General features: G+C 66.7%; 4 protein-coding genes across 5 annotated transcripts; 2 read left to right on the top strand and 2 right to left on the bottom strand.

Moving 5' to 3' along the window:
- Positions 1-6: 6 nt before the first annotated feature.
- On the bottom strand, positions 7-3039 carry LRRC46 (leucine rich repeat containing 46; the record flags this gene model as incomplete). The annotated part of the gene is made up of 8 exons (XM_027719712.2): positions 2440-3039; positions 2281-2341; positions 2089-2197; positions 1544-1590; positions 1304-1413; positions 1009-1078; positions 298-449; positions 7-199 (listed from the first exon to the last, which is right to left on the bottom strand). Coding segments are annotated over exons 1-8 (776 nt in total), but the record flags the coding sequence as incomplete, so codon positions are not given.
- On the top strand, positions 2994-6733 carry MRPL10 (mitochondrial ribosomal protein L10). The gene is given in 6 exon segments (XM_027719715.2): positions 2994-3026; positions 3029-3116; positions 4105-4274; positions 5320-5493; positions 5580-5724; positions 5879-6733. Coding segments are annotated over 6 exon segments (840 nt in total). The 5' UTR covers positions 2994-3008; the 3' UTR covers positions 6124-6733.
- Positions 6734-8199: 1466 nt separating this feature from the next.
- Positions 8200-15986, top strand: OSBPL7 (oxysterol binding protein like 7). Of its 2 annotated transcripts, none has more exons than XM_027719706.2 (22): positions 8200-8412; positions 8623-8745; positions 8876-8929; positions 9054-9167; positions 9252-9365; positions 9451-9571; positions 9648-9751; positions 9838-9930; positions 10026-10155; positions 10246-10370; positions 10580-10660; positions 10749-10880; positions 11347-11437; positions 11512-11789; positions 12809-12946; positions 13034-13097; positions 13194-13272; positions 13365-13509; positions 14324-14465; positions 14552-14678; positions 14768-14890; positions 15524-15986. In XM_027719706.2, the coding sequence occupies exons 1-22, from the start codon at positions 8320-8322 to the stop codon at positions 15630-15632; spliced, it is 2580 nt and encodes an 859-aa protein (XP_027575507.2). In that variant the 5' UTR covers positions 8200-8319; the 3' UTR covers positions 15633-15986. The 2 variants fall into 2 exon arrangements, with proteins under 2 accessions (XP_027575507.2, XP_027575508.2); XM_027719707.2 differs by having other exon boundaries at positions 9838-9936.
- Positions 15754-25077, bottom strand: TBX21 (T-box transcription factor 21). Its single transcript, XM_039388661.1, is given in 8 exon segments — positions 15754-15763; positions 16320-16516; positions 16518-17097; positions 17194-17255; positions 17995-18153; positions 18243-18364; positions 18453-18607; positions 24656-25077. Coding segments are annotated over 8 exon segments (1707 nt in total).
- Between the last annotated feature and the right edge of the window lie 2015 nt (positions 25078-27092).

Raw genomic sequence — 27092 nt, 5'->3', positions numbered from 1 at the left:
CCTGGCTGTGCCCGGGGCCAGGAATGGCCCTGCCGGGGCTGTGGGGCCGTGGAGCCGGGGGCTCCATCCCCATCCCGGCTCAGCAGCAGATCCCGGCGTTCCTGCAGCTCCTCCAGCCGTGCCCGGTGCTCCTCCAGCGTCTCCCTCCTCCTCCGCTGGGAGCGCCCGACCAGCTCCCGGCGCAGATCCACGAAGAAACCTGCCAGGGATGCGAGGAGGGAGAAGGATCAGGGGGGATGTGGCGCTGCCACCCCTGTCCCCGGGAGTGCCACGTGTCCCCTTCAGCCCCCTGGGCACCTCTGTCCACGCTGAAAGGGCCGCTGGGCTCGGGGAGCAGCTCATCATCCTCATCCTCGCCGCGGGAAGAGCCTCCTCCCTCCTCTTCCTCGCCACGGAGGGGCTGGGCATCCAGCTGCAGGAGGTGGGGCAGCGCTCCCAACACCAGCTCCCTGGAAAAAATGAGGGAAGAGCCAATGTCCCCCCTCACCTGAGGTGGCACCGGCCCCCCTGGCACCGTGTCCCCCCTGCACAGCCCAGCCCGGGCACAGGACAGGGATTCACATCCCTGGGCTTGGGGGTTTGGATTTGATGTCTTGTGGAATGGTTTGGGTTGGGAGGGATCCTGAAGACCACCCACCCCCTGCCACGGGCAGGGACACCTTCCACTGTCCCAGGTTGCTCCCAGCCACATCCAACCTGGCCTTGGGCACTTCCAGGGATCCTGGGGCAGCCACAGCTTCTCTGGGAAATCCATCCCAGCCCCTCACTGCCCTCACAGGGAAGAATTCCTTCCCAATATCCCATCTACCCCTCTGGCAGGGGGAAGCCATTCCCCTTGTCCTGTCACTCCAGGCCCTTTTCCAAAGTCTCTGTCCGTCTTTAGGCACTGGGAGGTCACAATTAGCTCACCCTGAAGCTTCTCCTGGTTTGGGGGGTTTGTACCCTGCTGAGAGGCTCCCCTGGTTTTTGGGGGGGGCTTGTTCTCCCCCTCCTCTCCCCCTGACCCACCTGTATCCCTGCTGCTGGGTGCACTCATTTCCCGTTAAATCCAGGATTTGGAGGCTCTGGGGCAGCTCTTCTGCCAGGACAAAAGGAAGCACAAAGATGCTGAGGTGGGACCTGAGCCCCCCACCCCTGCCCAGCCAAATTCCTGCTCCCCCAAACTCCCCCAGCTCTTCACCCACTCCCAAGGCGACTCCTAGAGCAGCCCTGACACCCTGGAGCTGGGAAAACAGGCAGGGAAGGTGGGAATGGATATTCCACACACACACTGGCAGCCCCAGCATCCCTTCCTGCTTCCCACCTGTGTCCAGCACCTGGATGAGGTTGTGGGACAGGTCCAGGGCACAGAGGTGAGGCAGGGCCTGCAGGTTCTCCACCCTCTGGATGCGGTTTCCAGCCAGGCAGAGGAACCTGGAGAGCACAGGGAGGGTGAGGGGGGAATGTCACAGCTCCCAGGGGCTGGAATTTGAGCCCCCTCCCTGGCCAAGGGAAGGTGGGAGCCCATGGAAAGCCATTTCCCTGGAAGCAGGAGCTGCTGTACCTCAGGTTGGGAAAACAGCCCAAATTCTCGATCCTCTCGATTTTGTTCTGGAAAATAAAGATAGAAAACGGAAAATAAAGTAGAAAATAGAAAATTAAATATAACAACACGTTTTTCCCGCGGCGTGAAAAATTTGGGGATTTTGGGAGCGTCCTGGGATCGGGGGTGGAATGTCCCACCACAGGGGAGATCATGGAGAGGGAATTGCAGGGGTGAGGACATGGAGAGACCCCAAAGTTCAGGAGGACCCTGAGGCTCCTCATGTGGGGTTTGGAAACACCAGGTGGCTGATCCCAGACCCTCACTGGAATTCCAGTGGGACTGGATTCAGATGGGAGGGAAACTCTTTTTCCTCCAGGTTTGGGGGGCTCAGAGACCTCTGGGGTGGGGGCTGTGGGGGGTGGTCACTGGGACCAGATCCCGGATGGAGGGAGACTGTTTTCCCTCCCCTCTGGATGCTGAGGAGGGGAGACAGGAGCAGACCTGGGGGGTTTTGTGTCCCCCCCAGGCCCAGGGTCGGTCTCAGCTGCCCCACAGCTCCGTACCTGCTGCAGGTAGAGGCTGTGGATCCCTCCCTGATCCCGGAGCTTCCCGATGGAGGAGATGTTCTCCCGGTCCAGGCGGATGGTGGAGGGGGGCAGCAGCTCCGTGGATCTGGAGGAAAAGGATGGGGGGGGGGTGTCCTTGGGGTGCCCAGAGCCCCCTCCCTGCCAGCCCAAGGTCCGTGGGGTCCTCACCTGCTCCTGGTGAGGACGAGGCTGTCGCTGAGGGTCACTCCTGGGGATGTCCCCTCACGGTCTGTGGGATCTCAGGGTGAGGGTCCAGGCTGGGGGGTGCAGCCCCCCCCCATCCCCTCCCTGCTGGGAGGAGCCCCCAACCCACAATGTCTCACTCACCCCCACAAAGGGTCTTCTCCTCCTGCTCAGACATGGCAGGGGGTGGCCTGGGGGGGTCCTTGTCCCCTCCTTGTGCCCTCGGGTGGGTGTCTGGGGGCGGGGCTGAAAGGGGAAGGGTCTGAGCGAAAGGGGGGCCAGAAACCTGCAGAATGGGAGGGGTCAGTGGGGACAGGAGTGTTGGGATGGTGGGGTGTCACAGCTGGGACCACCAGGTGGGGCAGAGGGTCCCTGTATCCAGGGGGCTGTGGAGTCACCGAAGTGGAGCTGGGGGATCACGGGGACCAGGACCCCCAGCCTGGGGATCTTAGAGGCTCCTGGGGGGCTCCCCTGGTCCCATGGGGCCTTGGGGGCTCAGATTTGCGGCTCAGAGACGCCCGGGGTTGGGTCAGGGAGCTCTCTGAGCACTGGTTGCCCAGGTCTGGGGGCTCAGGGACCCCCGGGGTTGGGTCAGGGAGCTCTCTGGGACCCCCGGGGTTGGGTCAGGGAGCTCTCTGAGCACTGGTTGCCCAGGTCTGGGGGCTCAGGGACCCCCGGCCCCGCGCAGGCCGCGCTGTTGCGATGCCGTTGCCATGGAGACGGGGCAGACAGGAAGTTGCGCGTCCTCCACCTTCCCACAAGGCCCTGCGCGGCCACGGCCAAGATGGCGGCGCTGAGCGGCGGGAAGGGATGGCTGCGAGGTGAGGGAACGGGAACGGGAATGGGAAGGGTAAAGGGGATTGGGGCAGGGAAGGGGAATGGGAGTGGGAAAGGGAAGGGAATGGGGCAGGGAAGGGGAATGGGAGTGGGAATGGGGCAGGGAAGGGGAATGGGAACGGGAATGGGGCAGGGAAGGGGAATGGGAGCGGGAAAGGAAACGGGAATGGGGCAGGGAAGGGGAATGGGAACGGGGTGGGTATGGTAGGGGAATGGGAACGGGAGCGGGGCCTTGGAATGGGAATGGCAATGAGAATGGAACGGGGCTGGGAATGGCAATGGGAATAGGGCAGGGAATGGGAACGGGAATGGGGCAGGGAACGGGAATGGGGTCGGAAATGGGAGTGGGACTGGGACAGGGAACGAGGCAGGGACAGGGACCGGGAATGGAGCAGGGAACTAGAACGGGGCAGGGATCGGGATTGGGAATAGGGCAGAAAACTGAAATGGGAGTGGGACAGGAAGAAGCATCGGGGAACAGGACCGGGAATGGGAAGGGTGCAGAGGCCGGGAATGGGAAAGGGGCAGGGGCCGGGGATGGGAAGGGGGCAGGGAGCGGGGATGGGAAGGGGACAGGGAGCGGGGATGGGAAGGGGGCAGGGAGCAGGGATGGGAAGGGGGCAGGGAGTGGGGATGGGAAGGGAGTGGGGATGGGAAGGGGGCAGGGAGCAGGGATGGGAAGGGGGCAGGGAGTGGGGATGGGAAGGGGGCAGGGAGCGGGGATGGGAAGGGGCAGGGAGCGGGGATGGGAAGGGAGCAGGGATGGGAAGTGGGAAGGGCGCGGGGGATGGGCGGGGCAGAAGAGCAGAAAGTGGGGATGGGGAAAGGGGGAGGGAGCGGGGATGGGAAGGGGGAGGGGGCCAGGGCGCGGGGATGGGAAGGGGGCAGGGAGTGGGGATGGGAAGGGGGCAGGGAGCGGGGATGGGAAGGGGCAGGGAGCGGGGATGGGAAGGGTGCCCTGGCTCCCCCCAGGCTGGCTGCCCGCGCTGCAGCTGCTCCGGCGCGGCTCCAAGGCGGTGACGCGGCACTGGAAGGCCATGCACTTCCAGCGGCAGAAGCTGCTGGCCGTGACCGAGTACGTGCCCCCCCGGCCCGCCGTGCCCCCCCGCTGCCTTCCCGCGCCCAGGGACCCCCTGCAGGAGGTGAGGAGGGGCCCTGCCCGGGCTCTGCAGGGTCTGGGGAGGGGAGGGTTCCCTCAATCCCGGGATTCCACAGACGGCCTGGCTGGAGGCGGTGTGAGACCTTCCCGGGGTGGGTAATCCCCTTTTTCGGCATGCTGTGGGTGGCTGGGAGGTGCCCCATCAGGTGCTGGAAACCAGGTGGGTTCCCATCCATGGGAGCGTCTCGAGATCCACAGAAACATCTCATGATCCATGGGAGCATCTTGAGATCCATGGGAGCACTTTGAGATCCAGGCAGTGTTTCATGATCCGTGGGATCACCTCATGGACCATGGGATCACCTCACGGACCATGGGAGCACTTTGAGATCCATGGGATCACCTCATGGACCATGGGAGCACCTTGAGATCCATGAGATCACCTCATGGACCATGGGATCACCTCATGGACCTTGGGAGCACATTGAGATCACCTCATGGACCATGGGAACACCCTGAGATCCATGGGATCACCTCATGGACCATGGGATCACCTCATGGACCCTGGGATCACCTCATAGACCATGGGATCACCTCATGGACCATGGGATCACTTCATGGACCATGAGAGCACCTTGAGATCCATGGGATCACCTCATGGACCATGGGAACACCCTGAGATCCATGGGATCACCTCATGGACCATGGGATCACCTCATGGACCATGGGAGCACATTGAGATCCATGAGATCACCTCATGGACCATGGGAGCACATTGAGATCCATGGGATCACCTCATGGACCATGGGAACACCCTGAGATCCATGGGATCACCTCATGGACCATGGGAACACCTCGAGATCCATGGGATCACCTCCCACCAGTAGCTGCCGGATCTCCATGGGGGGGTCACAGCAGCCATTCCCCCTCTCCCCGTGTCCCTGTGTCCCTGTGTCCCTGTATCCCTGTGTCCCTGTGTCCCCGTATCCCTGTGTCCCCGTATCCCTGTATCCCTGTATCCCTGTATCCCCGTGTCCCTGTATCCCCGTGTCCCTGTATCCCCGTATCCCCGTGTCCCTCCCGCCCAGGAGGACGCTATGTCCGGCTATGTCCGGCTGCTGCGGCGGCAGGTGGAGCAGGCGTTCCGGAGCAGCCGCATGGTGGCCGTGTGCCAGTACAATTCCATGCCGGACGAGGACGTGGTCACCATGCGCCACTACCTGCGCAGGCACAACATCGAGGTCAAGTTCGTCCTCAACGAGGTGGGCGCCGATCCCAGAGGGGAGGTGTGGGGGGAGAGAGGTGCATCCTGGGCTGCTCCAGGCGTCATTCCCAAGGCGTTTTCCAGATTGTCCGGCCGGTGCTGGCGCAGTCCAAGTACAGGAACCTCCTCCCGCTCTTCGTGTGCCGCAACATCCTGCTGGTGAGCCCGGAGACCCGGGCCCGGGAGATGCTGCGGGTGCTGAAGGGAATTCCACAGGTCAACCTCCTGGGTGAGGGCATTCCCTGCTCCCCAGATCCCGGCGCTGGGCTCCTCCAGGGCTGGGAATGAGGGTCCAAGCCGATGGATTGGAGGGGTGGGAGCCTGAAGGAGCAAACAGTTCCTTCGTGGAATGCTCTGTTATCCCATATCCTGCTCTTTTCCAGGCGCCTGCATCGACGACACGATCCTGAGCCGGCAGGGAGTGGAGAACTTTGCCCAGCTGCCGTCCCTGGAGGCCTCCCAGGGGCAGACGGTGGGAGCCCTGGCCCTCCTGCCCTCCCAGACCTCATCCCTGCTCCAGCGCGGGCCCTCCCTCCTCACAGCGCTCCTGGATGAGCACATCCGCCGGCTCCGGGACACGGGGGCGCCTGGGAAGCCCCCCCAGGAGCAGGGAAAGGGGAATCATTGATGCTGGGCCCTGGGATCGGCTCCTTCCCCACTGTGGGAGCCCCCCCAGGGCACAGGGAATGGCTGGCACTGGGAACTGGCTGCTTCCCTGGATGTGGGACATGGGGGAGCCTGGGGAGCACCCCCCAGCCTGGAATGCGGGAGTTCAGACTGTGGGAATTGGCTCCTTCCCCAGCTGTGGGGCATGGGGGATCCCAGGGAGACCCCCCCAGACTGGGACACAGGGAATCACTGACGCTGGACCCCGGGAATCGGCTCCTCCAGCTGCAGGACACAGAATCACTGACTCTGGGCCCTGGGAATCGGCTCCTTCCCTGGCTGTGCAGGAGGGGGGGATCAGGGGTCGGAATTTTGGTACTGGGGCAGGACTGAGGGTCCTGCAGTCCCCCAGCCCCAGCGGGGAGTCCTGGCCCTTCCCTTGGGGAATATTCCTGGGAATATTCTAAAGGTGAGATGGAAGGTTTCAGGGATTGGCCAGAGGAGGAGGAGCAGGAAGAGCATGGGGGGGGGGCACAGGAGGGTTTTGAGCACTCCAAGCCCCCTGGAATGAGGATGAGGGGGAATGTGCTGTAACACTGATCCAGTGTCCATTAAAGTGTCCGTGTGGAGATGCCGAAGCCTCTCTGGGATTTTGGGGGGTGTGGAGGGGGGTCCTGCTCCTCGAGAGCGTGGGGGGAGGCCGGGGCTGCTTGGGGGGTCTGATGGAGCAGAGGGAAACAGAACTGGGGGGTGGGTGAGGGAAATCCTGGGGTGGGAATGCCCTGGGACCCCCTTGGATTGGTGGTCAGTCCCGAGACCTCCATGGGCTGGCAGTCCCTGGGACCTCCATGGGGTGGTGAAGCCCGAGATTCCCGTGGAATGATCAGCCCCAAGACCCCCGTGGGGTGGTGACCCCCTGAGACCCCCGAGGGATGCTCAGCCCCGGGACTCCCGTGGGTTGGTGACCCCCGGGAGCCCCGCGAGGTGCTGCCTCTCGCGGGGATCCCCCCACCCCTCCTGGGCCGTCCCTTTTCCCGCGGGCTGGTCCCGGGTGGGGACTCCGGGGGTCCGCGAGCGGAACTGCCCCGGTGCCGTGCGGGGACCGCGGCTCCGCCCGCGCTCCGTGTCCCGGCGATCCCGGCTCATCCCGGCGATCCCGGCTCCTCCCGGCGATCCCGGCGGCTCCGGTCCTCCACGGAGCAGGGGGCAGAGCCGAGCGGCTCCGCACCGCCCTCCGTGTTCCGCTTCCTGCTGCCACCGGGCAGGATGCGACCGTCCCCCGCCGCCCGCCCGCCGCCCGCCCAGGTGAGCACCGGGACCGGCGACCCGCCACCCCCGGCCCCCGCCGCCCCCGGGGGGGTGGCACCGGGGATGGAGACCCCCGGGGGCACCGGCACAGCCCCGGTGCGGTGCGAGGGGTCGGTGCTGAGCTCCCGCAGCACCTGCGGGGCTGGGCAGGGGAGGGGATGGAGCTACGGGGGAGACCCCCGGTGTCCTCCCCTGCGGGCCGGGGGGCGCGGAGCCGCGGTCGCCGGTGCCGTGGTTGTCTCTCGGTGCCGCAGTTACCGGTACAGCGGGAACCGGTGCCGCGGTGGTCGCCGGCACCTGGGCTTGGCCGCCCTCCCAGGGTTATCCCAGGATCAGCATCAGCCGGGACACCGGGATCCCCTGCCAGGGACAGCGCCGGGGGGGATGGCACGGCTGGGGGGGAAACTTCCCTGTGGCTCAGGAACCGGCAAGGGCAAAGGGAACGCTCCGCCGGGGTTTGGAGGGGTCATGTCTTGGCTCGGGGGTGCCAGGACGGGCCGGGGCTGATCCCGGTCTTTGTACCGGTGTCACCCTCCTGGCTGTGCCCCCGCCGTGGGGTTGCCCCGTGGTACCCGGTCCATGGGGCGTCGGGGCTGGACTCTGAACCCGGACCGGGCGGGGGAGCCGAGATAAGGCCGGGGGGGGGTAAAGACTCCTTGTCACGCAGAAATTTCTGGGTGCCAGTGGCGGTGACATGCAGGACTCCCCGCTCCCGGGGGGCAGAGGGACCCCCCCCACCCCTCATCCCCGCGAGGGCCGGGGTGGGGAGGGTGGAGAAGCCCCCCCTGAGCTCCCTGACCTGCCGTCCCCTCCCGGCAGCGGCTCCCGCCGTGAGGGCCGAGCTCGGACCCCCACCCCTGCGGGACGGACGGGAGGGGGGCCTCGGCCCGGCCCCCCCTGCTCCCCAGCCATGGGCAGCCACGAGAAGGACCCGTCCTCCCCGAAAAGAGCCCTGTCCCGCTCCAACAGCACCGTGTCTTCCAAGCACAGCAGCGTCCAGCAGGTTGGAGGGCTCCGGATTTGAGGGGGGGGGCTCAGTGGTGCACACATGGGCTGACTGGGGGTGCTGTGAGGCCTCGGGGGGCTTCTCACTGCTTTAGGAAGGGTGGTGCAGAGGTGGCCTGTCAGCTGGGGGTGCCTGGAGGACAAGGTGGGGAGCATCCCATCTGCCTCTGGTGCTGAGGGACCCCCACACTGACCCCCCTCCCTGCAGGGCTCCGAGAGCTGGGAGGTGGTGGAGGAGCCTCGTGCACGGGGCAGCCCAGGGCAGGAGCTGCAGAGGCACGAGGGGTACCTGCTCAAGAAGAGGAAATGGCCCCTGAAGGGCTGGCACAAGGTAACGGGCAGAGCCGGCGCCAGGAGCTGTCACCCGGCTGGTCCTGGCACGATTTGAGCCCCTGGGAAGTGGGGCTGCAGGGACTGCTCTCTGCTCCCCCCACACAACAACCTTCCCTCTCCATCCCCAGCGGTACTTTGTGCTGGAAAACGGGATCCTGAAATACTCCACCACCCGCCAGGACGTGAGTGTGTGCCCGGGCTGTGCCCACGCAGCGTCCCCGTGGGCTCAGGGCGGGGGAGACCCCCGTGACCCCCCTGAGGAAGAGGGGGGTCTTCCCCCTGACAGGCGTCCCCGGGCTCCCCCAGGTCCTCAAGGGCAAACTGCACGGTGCCATCGACGTCCGTCAGTCCGTCATGTCCGTCAACAAGAAGGCGCAGAGGGTCGACCTGGACACGGAGGAGAACATTTACCACCTCAAGGTGCCGCTGGGGAACGGGGTGGGGCTTCAAACAGGGTTGGTATTGTCAGGTTCTGTCCCCCCCCAACTCACTCGTGTCCCCCAGATCAAGTCCCCGGAGCTCTTCTCCAGCTGGGTGAGCAGCCTCTGCACCCACCACCACGGGGAGAAGCCCTGTCCCACGGGGGGCCCCGGGGGGAGGACCCCCACCAACGCCCAGGTGGGTGACACCTCAAGGTGACAACGCGAGGCAAGGTCTGGGAGAGGGGCTCCTGATGGCAGTGCCCCCGTTTCCCTGCTCGCAGGGCCAGTGGACGAGGATCCTGCCCTCGGGCAGTGCCCCTGCCCTGTCCACGCTCGCCAGCTCCCGGGACAAGGTGAACGCCTGGCTGAAGGACAGCGAGGGGCTGGAGCGCTGCTCGGCCGGTGAGCGGGGTGGGAAGGGGTGTGCAGGGCAGGGGGGGTGCCCTGTGCCCCCTCCCTGACCCTGTGCCCCCGGCAGAGCTGTCGGAGTGCCAGGCCAAGCTGCAGGAGCTGACGGGAATGCTCCAGAACCTGGAGGCCCTGCACCGCATCCCCTCGGCCCCGCTCATCTCCGGCGGCCAGGTGAGCCGGGACAGCGGCACCTGTGGGGTCTCACCCCCCCCTTTCCTGGGGAGGGTCCAGCTCCAGCCCCCTCCTCTCCCCCACAGCCCTCGGCCGCCGCGGAGAGGCCGAAGAAGGGCCGGAGGACCACCAAGATCTGGTGCACCCAGAGCTTTGCCAAGGACGACACCATCGGCAGGGTGAGGGTGAGCTGGAATCCCGCCGAGCTCCGCTGCTGCCTGGGGCGTGGAGCCCCCTCCCCAGCGCCTCGCTGACCCCCCTGTCCCCCCCCAAGGTGGGCCGCCTGCATGGCTCCGTCCCCAACCTGTCCCGCTACCTGGAGTCCTCCCAGAGCCAGCTGCCCTTCGGCCTCCCCCCGGAGTACACCCAGCTGCAGCGGAGCTTCTGGGTGCTGGCCCAGAAAGGTAAGAAGGGGCCAAGCCTCACCAGGGGGTTCCTGGCTGGTTTTGGGGTGCCGTGACGCAGCCTGACCCCCCCCCCGTGTCCCCTGGCAGTGCACGGCTCGCTCAGCAGCGTGGTGGCCGCGCTGGTGGCCGAGAGGGCCCGTCTGGAGGAGATGAGGCGGGCGCTGGACCGGCAGGGCCCTGCCCCACGCCCCGGCAGCGCCGGCACCGCCGCGGTGAGCGACCGAGGGGGGCCGGGCAGCGCTGCCCTGCTCGGGGGGGGGCTTGGGGAGTAGTGGTGGTGACACCACTTTTGGGGTGCTGTGGGTGCTGCGGGGTCTCAGCCTGGCGCTGGGCCGGTGACCCCCCCTCACTGTCAGCCCCGTCCTGGCTGGAGGGGAACATTCCGGGGGGGCCTTGGCTCAGCCTCCCCCTCCCTCCACAGCCCGCCCTGCGCCGCTTCCACTCCCTCTCCGTCTCCTCCGACACCACCCTGGATTCCTTCGCCTCGCTGCACCCCGACGAGGTCAGGGGGGCAGGATGGGGTGGGGTGGGGGTCTGGGCGGCCCCCCCCGGGCCGGGGGGCTGGGCTGAGGCGGTGGCTGTCCCCACAGCCCGACGCGCTGCCCGCCAAGGGCCGGGAGCAGCAGCTCTCCAACCGCAGCATCGTCTCGCTGGCCGACTCCCACACCGAGTTCTTCGATGCCTGTGAGGTCTTCCTGTCCGCCAGCTCCTCCGAGAATGAGGTGGGGGGCTTGGGGTGGGCTCTGCTGGTGTGTGGGCTCTGCTGGCGGGGGGCTCTGTGGACCCCCCTGCCGCCTCTCGCTGCTCTGGGTTCATCTCTCCCCTCTCTCTCCCCTGTCCCACCTCATCGGCCGCCCCCCCAGCTCCCCGTAGTGCCCCCAGCCCCTGTATCCCCCCCAGCCCCCCGCAGCCCCCTCACTCCCCGCGCTCGGGGTCTCTGCTCTCTCTGAGCCCGGCGGCGGGGGCCGGGTGCTGCCAGAGCCCCCCTCGCCACTACTCCCCCACCAGCACCACCCCCTCCCCATCCCAGCACCCCCAGCCCATCCCAGGATCCCGAGTCTCATCCCATCCTTCCGGGGGGGCCCTTCCCGCTAAACCCCCCCTCCCCCCCGCCACGGGGTACCCCCCACACCCCCCCCAATTCCCCCGGGACCCCCGAAGCCGCCGACGGTCCCCGCGTCTCCTCAGCCCTCGGACGACGAGTCGTGCGTCAGCGAGGCCACCACCAGCGCCTGCGAGGAGGGCGCCGAGCTGGGGGGGCCGGGCCGCCCCCCGACAGGTATGGGGAGCACCGGGGAGGGGGACGCCGGGGGTGGGAGAGACGGCTCCATCCCAGCGCCCGGTGCCCGGCAGGAGCGGAGCGCGCGGGGGCACCGTCGGAGCCGCCGCCGGTGGAGCTGCCGGGGCCGGACCCGCGGCGGCGGAGCCGGTTGCCCGCGCCCCCCGCGCCGTCGGGGGACGTGAGCCTGTGGGGGCTCCTGAGGAGCAGCGTGGGCAAGGACCTGTCCCGCGTGGCGCTGCCCGTGCAGCTCAACGAGCCGCTGAACACGCTGCAGCGGCTCTGCGAGGAGCTGGAGTACAGCGCGCTCCTGGACCGCGCCAGCCGTGCCAGGGACCCCCGGCAGCGACTGGTGAGGGGGGACACACACCGGGGGACACTCGGGGGGCTCGGGGTCGTGGGGCAACTCAGGGGACACGCCGGGGACTGGGGGCTCGGGGAGCACCGGGAGGTTGGGGATAGCGGGAGCTCGGGGGACACAGAGGGACTCAGGGGACAAGGGGGGCTTGAGAGCTCAGGGAGGACACAGGGCTTGGGAACTCGGGGACAGCTCAAGGGACAGAGGGGTCTTTGGAGTGGGGAGGGCACAAGGAGGGCAAGGGCGTGGGGGGTGTGGGGGATCAGGGGACTTGGAGGGTCACAGAGGGACTTGGGGAGCTCAGGGGATTGGGGGGGCTCAGGGGACAAGGGGGAACTCGAGGGACATGGGGGTAGGGAGGCTTAGGGCCAGGAGGGGCTGAGGGGACATGGAGGATCTTGAGAGCGTGGAGGGACTTGGGGAGGTTTTAGGAGACTCAGGGGAGCTCGAGGACATGGGGGGACAGGAGAGATTGAGAATTTAGGGGGCTCGGGGACATGAGGGAGCTCAAGGATGTGGAAGGACTGGAGGACTTCGAGGATTTAAGGGAGCTCAGGGGAGCCTGAGGACACATGGGATTTGTGGGAACAGGGGAGGGCACGGGGCCGGGTGGGGACCAGTGGGTGGGTGGCTGTCCCCAGGGTGGGTTGGTGGCTGTCCCCAGGGTGGGTTGGTGGCTGTCCCCGGGGTGGGTGGGTGGCTGTCCCCAGGGTGGGTGGGTGGCTGTCCCTAGGGCAGGGGGGTGGCTGTCCCCAGGGTGGGTGGGGTGGCTGTCCCCCGGGCAGGGGGGTGGCTGTCCCGGGGTGGTGTGGTGTCCCAGCAGGGGGGTGGCTGTCCCCGGGGTGGGTGGGTGGCTGTCCCCAGTGCAGGGGGGTGGCTGTCCCCGGGGTGGGTGGGTGGCTGTCCCCAGGGCGGGGGGGTGGCTGTCCCCGGGGTGGGTGGCTGGCTGTCCCCGGAGTGGGTGGGTGGCTGTCCCCAGGGTGGTGGCAGCAGCGTGCTGGCTGTGGTGCCAGGTGTACGTGGCCGCCTTCGCCGTGTCCGCCTACGCCTCCACCTACTACCGGGCGGGCAGCAAACCCTTCAACCCCGTGCTGGGGGAGACCTACGAGTGCGTGCGGCCCGACCGAGGCTTCCGCTTCATCAGCGAGCAGGTGGGCACTGGGGGGGGCACGGAGAGGGCATGAGGGGGGCACGGAGCTGGATGGGGCACTGGCATGTCCCTCTTGTCCCCCCCCCAGGTCTCCCACCACCCTCCCATCTCCGCCTGCCACGCCGAGTCCGACAACTTCATCTTCTGGCAAGGTGAGCGCCCAGGAGGGTGTTGGGCACCGGGAGGTCTCCCCCGTGGGGTGGGTGGACTGGAAGGGTCTCACCTTCTCCCACCCCCCACCCCCCCAGACATGAGGTGGAAGAACAAATTCTGGGGCAAGTCCCTGGAGATCGTCCCCATGGGCACCGTCAATGTGCAGCTGCCCAGGTGAGACCCCGGCCCCGCCGGTGGGCCCCCCCCGCCCCTCTGTGCCCCCCTGCCCTCCCTCCCTCCCCGTCCAACGTGGGCGGTGCCCGCAGGACCGGGGACCACTACGAGTGGAACAAGGTGACCACGTGCATCCACAACGTGCTGAGCGGGCCCCGCTGGATCGAGCACTACGGGGAGGTGCTGATCCGCAACACCCGCGACGCCTCCTACCACTGCAAGCTCACCTTCTGCAAGGTGTGCCCACCTGCCCACCCCATAGCCCCACCCTCCCACCTGCCCTGACTCCACCTCTCTGTGCCAAAATGGCCTGACCCCGCCCCTTCAGGTGTGGCCCCGCCCCTTCACCTACTCATTAATCTTAATTGTGTTATTGCTCCATCCCTTTCCTGGCCCAGCCCCCAGTTATGGCCCCGCCCTTTCCCAATAGCTCCACCCCTTCCTAGTAGCTCCACCCTCCCTTAGTGCCACACCCTTTTTATAGCCCCTCCCTATTACTTGTGGCCACACCCTTTCCCAGTAGCCCCACCCCTTGCTCCTGGCCCCACCCTTTCCCAATGGGTCCTCCCTTTTCCTGTTAGCCCCGCCCCTCTTAGTGCCCCACCCTTTCCCAGTGACTCCACCCCTTAACTCATGGCCCCACCCTTTTCCATTGGCATGCCCTTTCCTGTTAGCCCCGCCCCTCCTGGCCCCACCCTTTCCCTTTTCAGAAGTCTCCTCCCATCCCACAGGGCCCCACCCTTTCCCTATAGCCCTGCCCTTTTCAGAATACTCCTCCCATCACTGGTGGCCCCACCCTTTTCCCAGTAGCCCCACCCTTTCCCAATGACTCCACCCTTTTTCAGAAGGCCCCTCCCATCAAGCTCGGCCCCAACCTTTTCCCAATAGCCCCCCCCTTCCCAAGTGGCCCCCCCTTTTCCCGATGGCCACACCCTTTCCCGATGGCCACACCCTTTCCCGATGGCCACACCCTTCCACAATAGCCCCGCCCTTTCCCCCCCCTTTCCCCCAGCCCGCCCCCAGCCCCCCGCCCATGTCCCGGTGGCCGCAGGCTCGGTACTGGGGCGCGGGGGCCAACGAGGTTCAGGGGGCCGTGCTGAGCCGCAGCGGGACCCCCGTGGAGCGCCTGGCAGGGAAGTGGCACGAGGGGCTGCACCGCGGGCCCGCCCCGGGCCAGTGCGTCTGGAAAGCCAGTAAGGAGCACCCCGGGGGGGGGGGATATCCCGGGGTTACCCCGTGCTGGGAGTCTCTCTCAGCGCCGTCCCGCCCCCCCGCGCAGACCCCATGCCCCGCGACCACGAGAGGAACTACGGCTTCACCCAGTTCGCCCTGGAGCTGAACGAGCTCACCCCGGAGCTGCGCCGGGTCCTGCCCTCCACGGACACGCGGCTGCGCCCCGACCAGCGGTGAGCCTGCTGCTGCCCCCGGGCAGGGGACGCTGCGAGCCCCACCCGGCTCGTCACAGCCGCGTCCTGTCCCCGTCCCCACCCCGCAGGTACCTGGAGGAGGGGAACGTGCCGGCGGCCGAGGCGCAGAAGCGGCAGATCGAGCAGCTGCAGCGGGACCGGCGCCGCGTCATGGAGGAGAACAACATCACCCACCAGGCGCGCTTCTTCAGGTCCGGCTTTAGGGGGTGCTCCCCTCCCGGGGCTGGGAAACCCGTGGGTGAGCGGGATGTGGGGCTCTCAGGGAATGGGGAGACCCCCCCGGGAGTACTGAGGGCGCCCTGTGGCTTGGAGGGGTGCGGGGCTCTTATGGGACAAGGAGGCTCCTTTCGGGCTCCTGAGGACACCCCATGGCTGGGTGGGATGTGGGGCTCATAGGGAATTGGGAGGACATCTGGGAATGCTGAGGGCCCCCTGTGGGTCAGGGGGATGTGGGGCTCTCAGGGGGATGTGGAGATCTCAGGGAATGGGGAGACCCCTCCCCAGGAGTCCCGAGGGCACCCCAATGCTCAGGGGGATGTGGGGCTCTTATGGAATGGGAAACCCCTTCTTGGGAATGCTGAGAACACCCAATGGCTCAGGGGTGGGGGAGGCAGTTTTAAGGGAATGGGGAGATGCCCTGGAAGTCCCAAGGGCACCCCACGGCTCAGGGGGGTGCCGAGCTCTCATGGAATGAGGAAACCCCTCCTTGGAGTCCCGAGGGCACCCCGTGGCTCAGGGCAATGTGGGGGGCTCAGGAAATGGGGAAAACCCCCCTGGAAGTCCCGAGACCACCTCAAACACACCTCCCTACACTCCATCCCCAGGAGGCTGATGGATGCCAGTGGCAAGGAGTCGTGGGTCACCAACAACACCTACTGGAAGCTGCGCCTGGACCCCGGCTTTGCCCACCTGGACAGTGCAGTGCTCTGGTAGCGACCCCCCCACAGGGCTCTGAGCCCCCCCCAGCTCATCACAGCAGTGGGGCTGGTCCCCCTGGCACTGGGGGGGGTGCAGTGTCCCCCCCCCCGCCCTCTCTGAGCCATTTTGCTGGTGTTTAAACAAAACTGTGATATAAAAGAGGGAGGGGGGGCACTGGCAATGCTCCCCCACCCCCGACCCGGGGCAGAGCCTTGGGGACAGCTGGGGCAGTGCCCCCCCTGCCCCGGGGGCACAAGATGCCTGGGAGTGGGGGAACGGGGGGTGCCCGCGGGCGGGAAGACCCCTCTGCCCCCCCTCCCTCCCCCAAACTGTGCCCAGGGGCTGCTCTAATAAAGGCTGTGAAGAGTTGGGGTGTGCAGAGAGCTTCCTTCCCCCTGCCCTGCAACACCCCCGGGGCTCAGGGCCCTCCAGGAAGGGGGAGGGCACCCTTAGCCCCCCTCCCCGTGCCTGTTTCCCTCCCTCACACACACACAGAGCTGAGCAGAGTCCCCACAGTGCCCCTTTATTGCGATATGCTGCTGCCCCCCCGCCCCACGCCGGGCACGGGGGGGGGGCTCAATAAATACTTCAGCATTACCCACCCCGACCCCCCCCGCCCTTAAAAACCATCGACAACAACAACAAAAATAACCCTCCTCGCCATCCCCCCCTGCCCCTCCTCGCCCGCCCCCGCGGCCCCACCGGGGGCTGATTGTCTGGCTGGGCCCCCCCCTCCTCCCGCTCGAGTCTGCCCAGGATATGGGTGTTAAATAGCGGGGGGGAGGGTGGTGGGCGCACGGGACCCCTCGCGGTGCCCGGGGCGGGGGCTCAGTTGCCGTAGAAGCCGTAGTAGCCGCCGTCGGCGAGCGGGTCCTTGTCGTAGAGGTCGCCGTTGCGGGGCGGGGGGGAGCTCTCGGCGCTGGACGGGTACGGGGACACCCGCCGCCGCTTGCACTCGTACAGCCCCGAGTCCGACGAGTCCCCCGAGGCGGGGGCGGGGGGCTCGGGGGCCCAGCCCTCCACCTCCTTGCCCTTCTCCTCGCGGGGCTCCCGGTACCAGCCCAGAGCCCCGGCGCCGCCCTTGGGGCCGTACTGCCCGGGGCTCCAGCCCCCCGTCACCCCGAAGCCCCCCGGCCCCTCGGGGTAGTAGGGCAGGGGGGGGTGCGGGGCGGGCGGCAGGGCGAAGGGTTTCACCCCGTAGGGCACCAGTTTGCCCCCCCCGTAGCCCCCGTCGTAGCCGCCGTACTCCAGCGCCCCGGCGGCGGGGGGCTGCTGCGGGGGGAAGTACCAGTGGGGGGGGTCTTTGGGGGGCAGGGACAGAGCGGGAGCCCCCCGCTCCCCCCCGAAGAAGCGCCCGGGGGGCAGCGGGTACTGCTCGGGCAGGAAGGGCTGGAAGCGGGGGGCCGGCAGGAGCTGCTGGCAGCCGGGACCCTCCGGCGGGGACGGGGTGAGGCGGTCGCTCTCCGAGGCCGTGTACATCCTGGGGGGCACAGGGAGGGGTGGGAGTGTGCCCTGCTGCCAGCCGGGCCGGGGGAGGCACCAGCGGGAGGGTGGGGGGGACACTCAGGACACTCACGAGTCAAAGTTGTCCCGGAATCCTTTGGCGAAGGGGTTGTGGTCGATCTTCAGCTGCGTGATCTGGGGGTGGGGGGGGACACGGAGGTGGGGGGGCTGCTGACGGATTGACCCCTTCCAGGATGTTCCCTCCCATCCCTTTCCCCTCGAGCAGCCCCCACTGCATCAGAATCCCACCCTTTCCCAACGCGGGGGGTACTGGGGGGGCGCTACTGGGATGCTGAGGGGATCCAGGGGGAGATACTGGGATGCTGAGGGGATCCAGGGGGAGATACTGGGCATGCTGAGGGATCCAGGGGGGATTACTGGGATGCTGAGGGGATCCCGGGGGAGATACTGGGATGCTGAGGGTCTTCATGGAGAGATAATGGGATGCTGAGGGGATACAGGGGGAGATAGAAGTACTGGGCGGGGAACTGGGATGTTGAAGGGGTTCAGAGAGAGGTACTGGGATACAGAGGGGATGCAGGGGATACTGGGAGGGTTTCTGGGATGCTGAAAGGATCCAGGGGGAGGCACTGGGAAGCTGAGGGGATGCAGGGGGTGCGGAGATGTTGCATACAGGAGTGTTGGCAGACGGGGGGGCCTGGGGGGATGCCATGGGGGGGTTCTGATGCTGAGGACACCTTAGAGGGTGCTGGGGGGTTACCAGGGGCTGCTCCTGGCGGGTCACTGGGACGATACTGGGATGTGTCACTGGTTTCTGTGGCCCTGGGAGGTCGCTGGGGCTCCTGTGCTGCTGGGGGGGGGGGTTTGGTGGGTGTCCCCAAGCCGGGGAGTGGCAGGGGGGTCTCGTACTCACGTCGGCGTTCTGGTAGGCTGTGACGGCGATGAACTGCGTCTCGGGGAAGGCGAAGGTGTGGGTGTGCGGGGAGGGGTACCCGTCCTCCCCCTCCCCTTCCTTCACCTCCGTCACGTGCAGCCGGGGCTGGTACTTGTGCAGCGACTGCAGCACGATCATCTGGGGAGGGAAGGGGGGCAGTGGGCACTCAGGGAGGGGGCACAGGGGGACCCGGCCCAGCCTGGCACGGCGGCGGGGCCCTCACCTACCTGCCCGACGTTGTTGGACGCGCCCTTGTTGTTGGTGAGCTTGAGCTTCCCGAAGGAAACCTCCTGCCGCATCCAGTGCGCGCCCGTGTTGGGCGAGTCCGGGTGCAGGTAGAGGCGGTTCCCTGCGGACAGGGAGGGGAGCAGGGACGGGGTTACCCCGCTCCCGGCACCACGAGGAGGACGAGGAAGGGGACGAGGGGGATGTCGTACCTGGCATGTTGCCCTCGGCTTTCCCGCACTGCACCCACTTGCCGCCCTGGTAGCGCCAGTGGTGCTGGTCCACCAGCACCACGTCCACGCACAGGCTGTAGTGGGCCACGGGGTTGAGCCCCGACAGGTTGAAGCTGAGGAAGGGGAACATGCGCCTGGAGAGGGGACAGAGGCACAGAGACACCGTCACCCCCCGGCCCGGCCGCTGGCACACAGGGTGGCACCGGGGGTCGTGGGGGGTGATGGGGAAACTGAGGCAGGACGATGCCCACCCCCCCCCTTCCCGCGCCAGGCTGGGTGCCCGTGAGGAGCTGAGTGACCCTGGCAGCTGGGGGATGCTCTCGGGGCCGATTCCCCCCCTCCCGGTATCTTCCTCCCCCTCCCCAAGCACCTTCCGGATCGGAAACCAACACCGCTGCTATTTCGGGCTGGGCGCCAGCCTGTGCCAAGGGCAGGAAGGGGACAGGATGGGACGGCCCGGGGGGGACCCTGTGGCCGCCTGCAGCTGCCACCCCCCCAGAGGGGCTGCACCCCGCTGTCCCCCCCGGCCGTCCCCCCAAATCCCGGCTCTGGGGTGGGAGATCTCACTCCCCGCTCCCTGATCGGTCCCTCACGTCCATCCCTGACCCGAGTCACCCCAACTCAGGTTCACGGCGGGACCTCCAGCCGTGGTGGAAGGGGAGAACCCGAACCCTGCTTGTCCCTCTCCCCAGGAGCAAAGCGAGGGGCTGGGGGGAAACACGGAGCTCCTTGTGCCGGGCAGGAAACGGGGCTCGGGGAAGTGGAATGCAAAGGGTGGTGGAAAGAAAAGTCGGCGGGTGCCGCTGACTCAAAGTTGCCCTCGCGGGAGAGGGTGGGGGGGGCGGGAGAATAGAAAAAGAAAGAGAAGAAAAGGGGAGAAGAGAAAGAGAAAGAAGAAAAGAGTAATAAGAAGAAATGAAAAAGAAATAGAGAAAAAAAAAGAAAACGAGAAAAGAAAAAGAAGATTAAGATTAAAGTTAAGATTAAGGTTAAGAAAAAGAAGCAAAATAAGAAGAAAAACGAACACAAGAAAAAGAAGAAGATGAAGAAAAAGAAGAAAAAGAAGAAAAGAAAAAAGAGAAGCAGGAGAAGAAGAGAAAGAAGAAGAATAAAAAGATAAAGATGAAGAAAAATAAGAAGAAAATAAAAAAGAGAAGCAGGAGAAGAAGAAGACAAAGAAGAATAAAAAGATAAAGAAGAAGATAAAGAAAAAGAAGAATAAAAAGAAGGAGATAAAGAGATTAAGAAAAAGAGAACGAAAAAGAGAAAGAAATAGAGAAAGCAGCCCTCGTGGTGAGGAGCTGCACTCGTGGTAAGGAGCTGCACACGTGCTCCCAGTGCTCGGCACGGACCGTGGTCCCGCACATCCCGGGGTCCCTCCGAGCCCTCACAGCCGCCTTCCCCTTCCCCGTGTCCCTAAAGCTCCTCTGGAGCGAGACAGACGCGGCTGTGCCGAGGGACGGGGGTTTCCTGCCACTGATAAAAGCTGCAGCCGCATTAAAAACCACCTCGGGGCCGCCGCGCTCCGGGCGCCCGAACGCCGAGCCCGGCGCTGGGTGACCGCGGGGCGAGCCCCAGCCTGGGCGCTGCACCAGCCCGAGCTGCTGCAAGGAGCAGGGAGGAAAGAACTAGCCTATTTTTTTTCTTTTTTCTTTTTTTTTTTTTAGTTGGTTTTGGGGTTTTTTTTTCTCTCTCTTCGCTCCGCTCGGAGCCCCGAGCCCCCGCTGGCAGCGAGCGCGGCTCGGCGCTCACACGCTGCCGCGGGGAAAACCGCACGGCCCGGCCGGGCACGGCAGGGTGGGGGCAAGGCCCGAAACCACGCTCGCCTCGCCTTTATTTTTAAATCCCCCCCAGCGCTCGAGCTCCCGGGGCTGCTGCTCGGGCAGCGCTCGGCTCCCCCGGGTTTGGTCACTGCGGTTTGGGAGGTGCCCCAACCCGGTTCTCCCCCCTTCCCGCCCACCCCAAAAGCTGGTGGGCACCGCGCGTCTCACCCTTTGTGTTTTTGTTTCCGGGCTCTCGGCGGGCCCCGAGGTTTGTCCCTGAATGAACCCCTCTGCTCGAGGGGTTGGGGGGGACACGGGGGCATCGGGAGGGAGCCAGGGGGACACAGCGGGCACATCCAGGGTGTCTCCTGGTGACACGGAGCCCTGCGGGCACCGCGGTGATGGAGGCACAGGGAGCGAGTTCGGGATGACCCCGGGCGGAAGGAAAACCTGGAGGTCCAGGAGCGCAACCCCCCCCCCTCCCCAGGGCAGCTGTGCCTCTCCTACTTCTCTCCCCCCACCGCCACCCCCGGCAGCGCATCGAGAGGGGGCTGCGGCTTCCTGAGCCGCCTCCTCCCCCCCGCGACGGCAGCGCGGTGACCGCAGGAGCCACCGCGGCCGAGTGGGAGATGGTGCAGCCCCCGCGGCACGGCGGGGTGGCACGGGGACAGGGCACGGCGGGATGGCACGGCTGCTGGACACGGCACGGTGACATGGAATGGCTGCTGGACATGGCATGGTGACATGGCAAAGGGGTATGGCATGGCTGCTGGACACAGCATGGTGACATGGAATGGTTGCATGGCACGGTGACATGGCACAGGGGTATGGCATGGCTGCTGGGCGTGGCATGGTGACATGGAATGGGTGCTGGAAACAGCATGGTGACACGGCACGGTGGCATGGCAACGCATGGCATGGCTGCGTGGCAACGTGTGACATGGTGACGGGGAACGGTGGCACAGCAAAGCATGGCACAGTGGCATGGCACAGCTGCTGGACACGGCATGGTGGCACAGAAACGTGTGGCACAGTGACATGGCATGGCAGCATGGCATGGCTGCACAGCAGTGGGTGGCACGGTGACATGGTGTGGTGGCACACCAACACACGGCACGGTGACGTGGCACAGCTGCGTGACATGGTGTGGTGGCATGTCGTGGTGGCATGGCAATGCACGTCATGGTGACATGGCACGGTGACATGGGCAGTGGCACGGCATGGCACATCTGCACGGTGCTGCGTGGCACAGCTGCGCTGCTCGGTGTGGGTGGCACGGCACAGCCACATGTCAGGGCACAGCACGACACGGGGACGTGTCACCCCACGGCTGCCCCGCTGCCTCCAACCCCGCAGAGCTGCCAGCCGGGCACCGCCCCTGAGCCCCACAAAAAGTCCTCGTGACCCCCACGTGCCCCCCCGCCCAGCACCCCTCGAGCCAGAGCCAGCCCTCGTGTCTGCCAAGTGCAAACCCAGCCCTTGTGTCCCCAAAGCTGTCCCGTGTCCCCTTCAAAGGCAACGCCAGCCCCGTGTCCCCAAAGCCCTCCCAGTGTCCTCTCCGAAGGCAAGGCCAGCCCTTGTGTCCCCAAACGCAAAGGCAGCCCCTGCACCCCACAAAGGCAGCACTGAGACCCCCCCAAGTGCAAAGACAGCCCTTATGTACCCCCAAAAGACAGGGCCAGCCCCTGTGTGCCCCCAAAAGGCAAAGCCAGCCCCATGTACCCCCAAAATGCAGAGGCAGCCCCGGTTTCACGGCAGAGCCTCACGGCAGGAATTCCCCGGGCCCGCTGCAGTCGTGGCACCGGTGAGTCCTTGGGGGTTTCCAGAGAAATCCTGCCCTGGCTGAGCCCTGAGAGCCGGGGGGGGGGCACAGGAAGGATGGGGAGCCACACGGGAAACCAGTAGGAAATTATCTTGGAGGGAATGACAGGGGGTGGGATGGCACAGGATGGTGTGTTGGAGCCGGGGCAGAGGGGCAGGAGAGGGCAAAAAAGATGCCAGCAGGGTAAATCCCAGCGCCTGAGCAGGTTCATCCCAGTGCCACCATCTCCCACCCATCCTCAGCTCCCTCTGTGGGTCCACAGGGGTCTGCACCCCAAGGACGCCGGCGTTGAGGGACCAGCGTAGCCCGGAGAGATGAAGCACCCACGCCAACAGCAGGACAAGAACGTGTCCCCTGCCCTGCCCCAGAGCCCCCCAGCCTGGCGGATCCCCACTTTGGGGGGCACACATCCCCCTTGGGTCCCCATTTTGGGGCTCCCGTCCCCCTGGAGCCTCACACTGGGGTTTTTCCTGTGCCTCAGCAGCGCTGCAGCCCGGCCCTGCACGCCGAGGTTTGCAAGAGCAGCTCGGGGTTGGGGGAAACGGATGTTTTGTGGCTCCGAGCTCGACGTCTCCACGGGCCGGGTTTGCCGTGAGCCCCCTTGAGCTCAGAGCAACCCACACACACCCCCCCATCCCCGGAACCTCTGTAGGGACACTGGGGAGGGGATGGAGCTGGGAAAAGAGCCCCAAAATCGCCTGGTTTCAGGCAGCGGGGCAGAGATGATGGGATTTGGGGGCTCACCCCAGCGCCCGCCACGACGGCTGGGGGAAGAGAGGAGGGAAGAACTGGAATTTCAGCGCGTCTCTGTACGAACTGGGGGGGATGGTGTGCCAGGAACAACCATTTGGGGTGCCCTGCCACCCCCTCCGAGGGGCTGGGGACACGTCACCCGCTCCGAGCAGTCCCGAGCCTGGCGGGGGGAGCCGGGCCCGGGCAGGGTCGTGGCAAACCAAGCGGCCCTAACGTGTTTAGACTTCCAACACATTAAGCAGGTTGGTCTCAGCATCGAAGTGACACCATCTGTCTCGGCCGAGGGAGGGAAGGGGCGCGGGCGCTGCCGGCGGCCCCGGCGCTGGCCAGGAAGAGCCCCCCTGGGCGGAGGGATGGCAGCGGGAGGGGAGGGGGGGGGTCAGCACGGCAGGAGGGGCTGGGGGGTTCTCTGCCAGCTGCTGAGCACGCAGCGGGGGGGTCCTGGCCTGTTTTCCCCTCGGCACGGATTTTTGGGAGCCCCTCAGGCGGCTGAGCCCCTGCCGTGCTCATATTCCCCTCCTCACCCCAGCATGATCCCACCGAGGCCCCCAGACTGCAGCCCAGGGCCTGGCTACCCCCACTCACGTCACCCTGTGGGGCCAAAGGGTGGGTTCAGTATTTTGGGCTCCCCCTGCTCCAAGTTGTGGCGGCTCCATGGCCCCACAGGGCCTGTGTTGCACCCAGTCCCCTCCAGACCCCCCAAACAGGGGTGTTGGCAGAGGTGGGGTGAATTTTAGCCCCCCAACCTTGTCCCAGGCCCCCAACTCACACCCCGTGAACACCCCAGGCTGGAGGCAGCACAGAGGGACAGAGGGGACCCGGTCGTGGCGTCACCAAGGGCGGTTTGGGCACCGAGGATGTTGCCAAAATGCTGCCCCTTCCCCGGGCACATGAGAGGCACCCAGCCCCTGTCTGGCCCGTGGAGGAGGGGGGGCATTTCCAGCACGGAAAGTGAGTAGAGGGGGTGTCACCCACCCACCCACGGTGCCCGTGGGGTGGCTGCGGGCTCTCACTACTTGTTGCAGTGCCAGGCTCCGGATCAAGCCCATGGGTTGAGGCCAGATAAACGCTGCCTCCAGGCCCCCAGAACTGGCACCATCTCTGCCAGCTTCCTGACATGGGGGGTCTGGACCCCCCTGTCCCACCCTGACACGGATGGGGAGACTCCCCATCCTCCCTTCTCCTTCCAACAAGCCTCAACTTCCATAGAAAACAAGACCAGGGAAGTCCGTTCTGCTTTCCCCCTCCCCCCCCCCTTTTTTTCCTTTACCCACGCAGCAAAATGTCACCCCCCAACCCACAGGGGTGGGGGCCCCCCCTTGCACACCCCACCCCCCCACTGCGCGGGCAAAGAGTGATCCCCAGACCCAAAAACACTTCTCACATCTCCAGCCCTTTGAGGACACGAGGTAGAAACTCTCCGCCCCTTACTGTACTAGTTCCCTCCAGGCCCAGCCCACAGCCCTCCTGGCCTGCCCCACCCCCCCTTTCTGCGCCGCCGTACCCACCCCGCATCCCGTACCCGTACCCGTACCTCTGCCCACGCCGGACTCCCACCGTCTCCGGGGTCCGTGCTGGTCCCGGTGCCGCTGCCGGTTCCCTGTCCCGGTCCCCACCGGTCCCCAGCCCCGATCTCCCACTGCTCCTCCGACAGTCCCCTGCCCCGGTACACCCCAGTCCGCCCCGGTCCGCCCCGGTCCCCGCCGCTCGCGTCCGTCCCGGTGCGCTCCGGTCCCCCCCAGTCTCCCCCAGTGCCTCGCTGGTCCCACCTCCCGGTGCCTCCCGGTTCCCTCCGCTCCCCCGCCCCGGTCCGTCCCCTTCTTCCCCCCGGTCCCCCCGCTCACCTGCCCTGCTTGGTGATGATCATCTCGGTCTGGTGCTTGTGGAACTTGGCCCAGAGCGGGTAGTTGTTGAGCATCACCTGTACCTTCCCGGCCACGCGGTACCCGGGCAGGGCGCAGAGCGGGGGGCACAGCGGGGCCCCCCCGCCGCCGAAACCGCCCTCCGCGCCCGCGTAACCCTCCACCGGGGCGGCGGGAGGCGGCGGCGCCCGGTAGGGCGGGCACGGCCCCAGGAACCGGCCGCCGAAGCCGCCCGGAGCGCCGTAAGGGAGCGGGGGGGCTCCCGGTTCCGCCGCCCCCCCGTCCCCGAAGTAAGAGGCGGCGGCGTCCCGGGGGCCCGGCGGCTCCTTGGCGAAGGTGGCGGAGGAGCTGAGCATGGGGGCGGCGGGGCGGGGGGCTCCGGTGCCCGGCTCCAGCGCGCCCATGGACGGAGCGGGGGGCGCCGGCCCCGCTCAGCCGCTCATGGGGGTCCCCGGGACGCGGAGCCGGGCGCCCGTCAGCGCTGCCCGCCTCGCCGGGCTCCCGCCGCCCCCTCCATGCCCGGGGGTCCCGGGGGGGCGGCGACCCGCGGCGACACGGGAACGGCCAAGGGAGAAGGGGTTAAAAAACCAAACCCCGCAAAAAAAAAAAAAAAAAAAAAAAATTAAAAAATAGCCCGAAACACCCGGAAAGCCCCCAAAAGTGCCGTCGCGGGGGATGGGAGTTGGCGGGCCGCCCTGTCCTCCTCCTCGTACCTCACACGCTCCACCTGCCCATCCTCGTGGCCCCGCGCCTCTTATCCAAAGAAGCGGTTCCGCGCCGGGAGCTCCGCCCTCCGCCCCCTCCCCACCCCCGCGGGGGCGGGCCGGGCAGCGGGACGAGCGGGGACGAGCGGGGACGAGCGGGGACGAGCGGGGACGAGCGGGAGGGGACGGGGGACACGCCGGGGGGACGCGGGGCACGGGGGCAGCGGGGAGGTGGGAGGGGATGGGAGGACGCGGGGGGAGCCCGGACTGTGGGACCGTGGGACACTGGCAGGAGTGGGGACACGGGAGGGGACAGGGACACTGTGAGGGGACGCGGGGACAGGGGATGGAGTGACCAGGGGCGGCCACACCTTCCCGCTCGTGTTTTGGGGCTCTGAGGGGACACAGGGACTGGATGTTTCGGGTCCCCACACACGCTGTGGTGTCACCACGGTCGCTGGAGGGGTGACACACCCGGGGACAGAGGCTCAAGGCTCAGCCCCTTGTCGTTCCCCTTCCCCCTCTGCTGGGTTTGGGGTGGTCCGAGTTCCCTGGGGAGCCCCGACAAGCCGTGCCCACCCCTGAGCCCATTCCCACGCACATCCCTGAGCCCATTCCCATGCCCACCCCCCGTGCCCCCTCCTGCGCCCACCCCCAGGCCAGGCCTTCCTGGCCCCTGCCCTTGACCCCGCTGTGCCCAGGGAAGTCCCCGTGTCCCCTGGAGCCGTCACGGAGGCATTTGGTTCTGGAGCGGCCGCTTCCCCTGGCACATCCCCAGCTCGGCTCCCGTCAATACTTTCCATTCCCAGTGTGGCAGAGCTGGGAGGGCGGGGGACGGCCGGTGCCACCCCGTGCCCGTCGCTCCCGCACCGCCTGGAAGGACAGGGACACTGCCACCCGCCCATGGGTCCCCTCCTGGGGTCCGGGCTCCTTCCCAACATCTGCAGGACCCCTCTGGAGCTGGGGTTGGGAAGGGGAGAAAGGGGGACGTGGGTGTCTACCAAACCTACACCTAAATCCCTTGGGATTCGGGGTCACAGGTGATGGTGCTGCCCCGGGGCAAGTGGGAGCTGATGGGGACAGGGATGGGGAAAGGGGACAGGAATGAGGATGGGAACAGGAATGGGGACGGGGATGGGGATGGGGATGGGGATGGGGATGGGGGACAGGGGACAGGAATGGAGATGGGGACAGGAATGGGGATGGGGACAGCTCTGCTTCCCCTCCAGAGTGCTCCAGCTGTAGGGCAGGAGGAAATGAGGAGTTAAGGATGCACCAGGGGTGACCGTGGGGGGTGGGTGGACAGGAGGACCCTCATCCCCACAGTGAGTCAGGCCTGGGCAGGCCTGGGGGTTTGGGGAGTCTCACGGGGTGTGTGGGTGTGGGTGTGTGTATTGGCCCAGCAGATGCAGCTCAGCAGCCATCCAGGCCAGCTCTTCACCACTGGCACTGCTCCGAGGGGTCCTGCCCTTCAATCTCTATGCAAAGCCCCCCCTGCTGACCCCCCACACCACCACCCCCCCCCAACACCTTTCCAGCTCCCTGCCAGCTCTTCCCAGCCACTAATCCCCTGGGAGTTACTGAGGGAGAGGCCTGGTGGGGGCTGAGGGGTTCAGCAGCGAGGACAACATCCCCCTGTGAAACTGCCCCCACCTCCCTGGGCACCCCCAGACTTCCAGGGCACTGCCAGCCCCTCCCAACCCACCCGGCAGGAA

The sequence above is a fragment of the Pipra filicauda genome, unplaced genomic scaffold (genome assembly GCF_003945595.2).
Source record: "Pipra filicauda isolate LSUMZ 115617 unplaced genomic scaffold, ASM394559v2 scaffold674_size163209_pilon, whole genome shotgun sequence".
NCBI classification, from domain to species: Eukaryota; Metazoa; Chordata; class Aves; order Passeriformes; family Pipridae; genus Pipra; species Pipra filicauda.
Note: the sequence above shows the minus strand (reverse complement) of the source record. Positions and strands in the feature narration are given on the sequence as shown.

What these genes read in the sequence shown, in the direction of transcription:
- OSBPL7 (XM_027719707.2), top strand. Translation starts at nt 8,320, where the DNA reads ATGGGCAGCCACGAGAAGGACCCGTCCTCCCCGAAAAGAGCCCTGTCC. An exon ending in GGACCCCCACCAACGCCCAG is followed by an intron (nt 9,366 to 9,450) that starts GTGGGTGACACC and finishes CCCTGCTCGCAG; the next exon opens with GGCCAGTGGACGAGGATCCT. An exon ending in ACACCATCGGCAGGGTGAGG is followed by an intron (nt 9,937 to 10,025) that starts GTGAGCTGGAAT and finishes TCCCCCCCCAAG; the next exon opens with GTGGGCCGCCTGCATGGCTC.